Consider the following 4,844-nt stretch of genomic DNA (forward strand, 5'->3'; position numbering starts at 1 on the left):
TGGATGCAAGGATCGGTGCCCTGGGCACACCCTCCACCCTTGACCCCAGGACTAGATGGAGGTCCCATGGGCGAAAGCAGGACCTCTCAAGGGTCCAGCTGATGGTGCTGCACGCCGGCCCCCAGGACCCCCAAGGGCCTTGTGAAGGAGCCGGCGTTGTAGTCTGCAACCCCCATGAGGAAGCTGCCCCAGGGAGGTCATGGCCGACCTGTGGTCAGAGCCTGTGGGAGCGGCCCAGAGCTCCAGGCTTCCTGCCCTGCGACCCCCTTCCCGGGCCCACCTGTTGTGAGGGAGCTGCTCTCAGCCGCCTCGGCTGGGCCTTCCTTCCTTAGCCACCGAGGTCCGGCAGCAGCATGACGCTCTGCTCTCTCCTTCCCGTAGGATGACAGGCCCGAGGGCCGCCTCCTTGCCCTGCTGGAGCTCTCCGAGAGCAAGGCTGCAGGTGGGAATGCCCGGCCGGGACGGGGACAGGGACAGGGACGGGTCCTGGGCTCGGGGCCTGCCCTGCGGAGGGCTGGGTAGAGGCATGGCCCGCACCCCTTGGCTCTGTTTGCTTTGGCTCATAGTCACTGGTGTGTTCCTGGTGCCGTGTCTGGCTGCTGTCCCAGAGACGCTTGTCCCTGCAAAGCAGGGGGAAGCCAGGGCCAGTCCTCCCCTCGTGCCCCCAGGTGTCCCTTGGCTTGGGCTGTCCTAGCTGGGTCCTGAAGAGAGGCAGGACCCCCATGTCGGTCCAGTTCCCAAGCAAGACGGCAGGGCAGTGCGAGCGCTCCGGGATGCTGGAAGGACCCAACACTGGTGTAATGCCACCAGTGTCTCCTCCCGTGGCCCACCAGAGAGTGGCCTGCCCCTGCCCCTGCCCCTGCCCCTTGCAAGCTGGCGCATGGCAGAGGGGCTGCTTGCTTGCTGCCAGGTAATGGGACTGTTCGGCCCCTAGCCCCCCCGCTGTGGCCCAGTGCCCGGCAGTGCGTGCCCAGCCCTATGCCAAGGCAGGCCCCTTCACCCGAGCGTGCCCCCAGGGCTGAGGCTCTGCTTTGTGCTCTCATTGCAGGTGCTGCCGTGGGGGTCACATCGTCTGCAGGAGCAAGCCCAAGGTCAGTGGGAGCTCTCGTAAACCAGGCATCCCCTCTCCCCACTCCCAGGCCCACATCCTGGTCCCTGTGGGGCACAGGGGCCATCAGGCTGGGGGGGAAATCACTGCCCCATGGCCCTTCCCACGCCCTTCTGCCACAGGAGCCTGGAGCAGCCAGGGGCTCCCTGCCTCCAGCTCCAGCGGGGTGGTGGCAGCAGCCCTTGGCCGGGGCCTGTGGGCTCTGGGTTGAGCCGGGTGGGCTCTTCCGGGCAGTGCTGCATTTGGGTCTTGCTTTCTCCCCTAGGCACCTCCTATCCAGGGCCCAGGATGATGCTGGGAACAGTGCAGGTGGCCGGTGTAGCCCTCCCCACACGCCTCTGAGGGATCCCCCGGCCAAGGCCCTCATGTCCCTGGGTGAGGCCGCGGCCTGCCTGCTGGACCTGGAGGAGCCGGCGGGCGCTCAGCCGGGCAGTCGCCTGCAGACCAAAGCTGCCCGGCGGAGGAAGAGGAAGTTCTGAGCCACGCTCCCGCAAGGACTCGGGCCCCCCGCCCTCCGCCCCCTTTATATGTTTTGTACGCTGGCACGGCTGGGCGCAACGCCCAGTCTCTCCGTGTCCCACAGCTCCCCCACCCCCTTGCAGAGATGGAAATATATTTATGTACATTTTTACGAGCTGGCCGTGGCGCCCTGCGGCCTGCATGGGCAGGAGGGAGCGAGGGTGTGGGGAGGCACCAGCATCCAGGAGCTGGGGCCCTGTCCCAGCAGCACCCAGCTGGCTGCTCGTGGAAACTGTGGTACCTGCCTGCCATGGTGCCCTTTGCCCTCGCTGGGAAGCCCCAAGGGTGGGAAGGGCCCCAGCCTGCTGCACGGTGCATGGGCACGTCTGCGCCAGCCACCCTGGCCCTGCGGCCAGCTCGGGACAGAGCAGCCCTGCCTGGTGGGGTGGCTTCGCGTAGCACGTCACCCCGTGGGCCAGCCCCACAGTGGGTCAGGCCTGCGGGCACATGGAGCCAGGCTGCTCGCCAGCTGGCAAAGCCTGATAGCAGCTGTGTCCGCTGCCAGGTCTGCGAGGGCCCCGGCAGCACGGGAGGGTGGGAAGGTCCCATGGGTCCCTCAGGCAAGGCCCTTGCACCCTGCCTTTGGGCAGCGTCACGACTCTGTGCCCAGCCAGGCGCTGGAGGGAGAGCGCCAGGCCGTGCTTAGGGAAAGGTGTATGCCAGGGGACGGGATCCGATGCTGGGAGCCTCACCCGTGGGATGCCCGTCGCAGCCGCAGCGCTGCTCCCTGCCACCTTCTGCTTCTCTGGGTCCTGCAGAGGTGGCACCGCCTGCCAGGGCTCCACATGCCTGCTGTTTGCGTCATTTGTCCATTGGGGCCCCGGACCCCACCCTGCCCCGCGTCCCTGGCTCCTGTGTCAGGGCTGGAGGAGCCCTGTGTCTGTGCCCTGGGCAGCAGGGAGGAGGTGGCAGCCCCATGCCCCAGGCAGCAAAAGCTGAAAAGCCCCCTCGGCCTGGGAGACAGCGGTGTGGGGCTTCGCCTGCATGGCCTGGGTGGGGGGCGATGAGCTGTGGAGGGACGGGAAGGGCAGGGGCCGCTGGCACAGTCAGTGCGTTTCCCCCCCCCTCCCAGCCTCTTGAAGACTCAGATCAGGCACGGTGGCTGCCTAACCCGGCAGGGGAAATACCGTGTACCTGTGTCCCTGACGGCAGTTCCCCCAATCCGCACCTGGGAGAACTGCGCTTCTGGCTGGGTCAGGACCCGCCGAGGTGCAGCAGCTTTAAGCTCACTTTAGGGAAATGGGAGTCTCCTCCCTTGCTTGCTCCAAGGGCCTTCTGGCTGAGGGCAAGCAAAGCTCAGGCAGCTGAACCCCAAGCCTCTGGGCTTGGGCCTGTAAGTAGGATGCCCGCAAGCTCACAGGGCAGATGGTGCCCCGGGCGGTGGTGGCACCTGAGGCTCTCTGGCACGGGGCCAGGTGGGGCCAACAAGGCACCGAGCAGGCAGGGCTGCATGGGGGACCCAGGTGTCCTGGCCCCGGCTTGGGTAGGTCCAGCCACATGCTCCGTGATGCAGGGCATGCCCTGTGGGCGCAGCCCTGCTCTGGCCCAGGGGTCACGCCAACGCCCCCAGTCTCGGGCACTGGGGAGGCGCCTGGAGGAATAGCCCGGAGCCTGCCCTGCCCTGGGCTTGCTGCCTGGTGGCAGGGAGGGGCAGGAAACATCTTGTGATTCGCTTTCACTTTGCCTCGGAGTCAAAGTGTCAGGGATCCCCGGAGCAGACACAAGCTCCTGCTGCAGCCTGTCGCCCGTGTCCTTGGAGCAGACCACGCCGTGAGGTAGGCAGCGGTGTCGGGCTGGGCCCTGCCCGCGTGGGGGCTGCTGCTCGTGGGGCAGCTTCACTCCGACTTCTCCCTTGCACCAGCCGTGCCAGGCACCTGCTAACCCATGCAATGCAGCCTGACCCGCAGCCACGGCATGGCCACCAGCACCACCCATGGGTGCCGTGAGCCCGGCCTGTCCCTGGGTGACCCCCGAGGAGGAGGGCAAGAGTGGGAAACAGGACCCACCCTCCGCACTCAGGGTGTCGGTGCAGGGAAGGGCTGGGAGCCACGCAGCTCCAGGGAGCAAGGACACAGAAGAGGAAGTGGGGTTGGGGCCAGGTTCATGGGAGAGAGGCCGGCAGGAACAGGGCACCGTGCCCCCATGCAACACCCGGCACTAGAGGGGCTCAGCATGGGGCCCGCCATGGCCCCAGCTGCCTGCCCCTGGACCTGGCATCCAGCGAGGCCATGGCGTGGAGCCAGGAGCTGCCCTGGCATCACTTGGATGCAGGCCACGCGCCACGGACCTGCCGCTGGGGGGAGCCGTCCCAGCCCCTCCCCAGAACCGCCGTGGCCCTGGGAGACCCTGGCTGCAGCACGAGCCGGGCCACTTCATGGACACGGCCGCGAGAGCCCTGCCACGTCGCGTGCCAGGTGCCGAGAGGGAGCAGGCCCGTCTGCTCGTTAGCAGGGGGAGGGCTCATTAAGGGGGCTGGCTAATTAATGGCAGAGTTGTTGCTGAGCTAATTAAAATTAGAGCTCGAGTCGACAAGTGCTAATTGGAACTGAAGGCGAATGCAAATTGCCCTGGAAATAGCGGGGCCCTGCTGGGCTGTGCTGGCTGGGGTGGCCCCCGCCCTGGGACTGCGTGTCGCACGCCTGCACACGTGTGTGCCCCCTTCCCCCCCACCCAGTGCCAGCCTTGGTGCGGGGGCTGAGCCAGGAGGGAGCAAGGGTTGCGGCACCCCGTCCCCATCGGGGTCAGCTGGTCCTGGGTCTGAGCAGCACATGCAACCGCTCAGGATGGAAGGGAGCTCGTTAAATAATGTGCAGGGCCTGGGTCGTGGGGCAGCGCAGGGTACGGGGGGGAAGGGGCAGTGGGGGACGGCTGCGTGACCAAGCACGTAGGGGTGTGTGTGTGCAGCCTGCCATGTATGGGCATGGGGAACGGGCAGCGGGTGATGTTGGTAGCAGGCGGGTGCGGGGGTGTGTGTGCATTTGTACATGCGTGTGCTCCTGCAGCTGTCACGCAATGGCACGAACAAGCACTACGTTTCAAAGAAACCAGGAAGTCCTTTGTCAGCCGAGGGGCAGTCGGGGTGGAGCGGCTCCCAGCTGCGGTGGGAGCTGAGAGCGCAGCCAGTCGCACGGGCTTGGACGCTGCTGGGGGGAAAGGGGCATCGGGAGCTGCTGAGCGGGGCAGCGAGGGGCACAGCCTCCAAATCAGACAGTCCTGG

The 4,844-nt window shown here is 66.9% G+C and overlaps 2 protein-coding genes across 5 annotated transcripts in view; both read left to right on the plus strand.

The window, feature by feature from the left end:
- Positions 1-1,726, plus strand: part of UIMC1 (ubiquitin interaction motif containing 1) — a 29,195-nt gene extending 27,469 nt beyond the window's left edge. For 3 of the 4 annotated variants that reach the window (XM_014525668.2, XM_025191777.1, XM_006035601.3), the window contains 3 exons: positions 382-442; positions 1,049-1,091; positions 1,374-1,726. In XM_014525668.2, the coding sequence (XP_014381154.1) occupies positions 382-442; positions 1,049-1,091; positions 1,374-1,587 (318 nt within the window). In that variant the 3' untranslated portion in view covers positions 1,588-1,726. The remainder of the gene's footprint in view (positions 1-381; positions 443-1,048; positions 1,092-1,373) is intronic. The other variant, XM_014525669.2, reaches the window with a different exon arrangement.
- Positions 1,727-3,270: 1,544 nt separating this feature from the next.
- The window catches only part of LOC102369501 (hexokinase-3-like), a gene marked incomplete at its 3' end in the record, with an annotated part of 6,371 nt that continues 4,797 nt past the window's right edge, over positions 3,271-4,844 (plus strand). Inside the window, exon 1 of the mRNA XM_014525665.2 lies at positions 3,271-3,402. The remainder of the gene's footprint in view (positions 3,403-4,844) is intronic.

This window comes from Alligator sinensis, unplaced genomic scaffold (assembly GCF_000455745.1).
Source record: "Alligator sinensis unplaced genomic scaffold, ASM45574v1 scaffold1170_1, whole genome shotgun sequence".
Taxonomy (NCBI): Eukaryota; Metazoa; Chordata; order Crocodylia; family Alligatoridae; genus Alligator; species Alligator sinensis.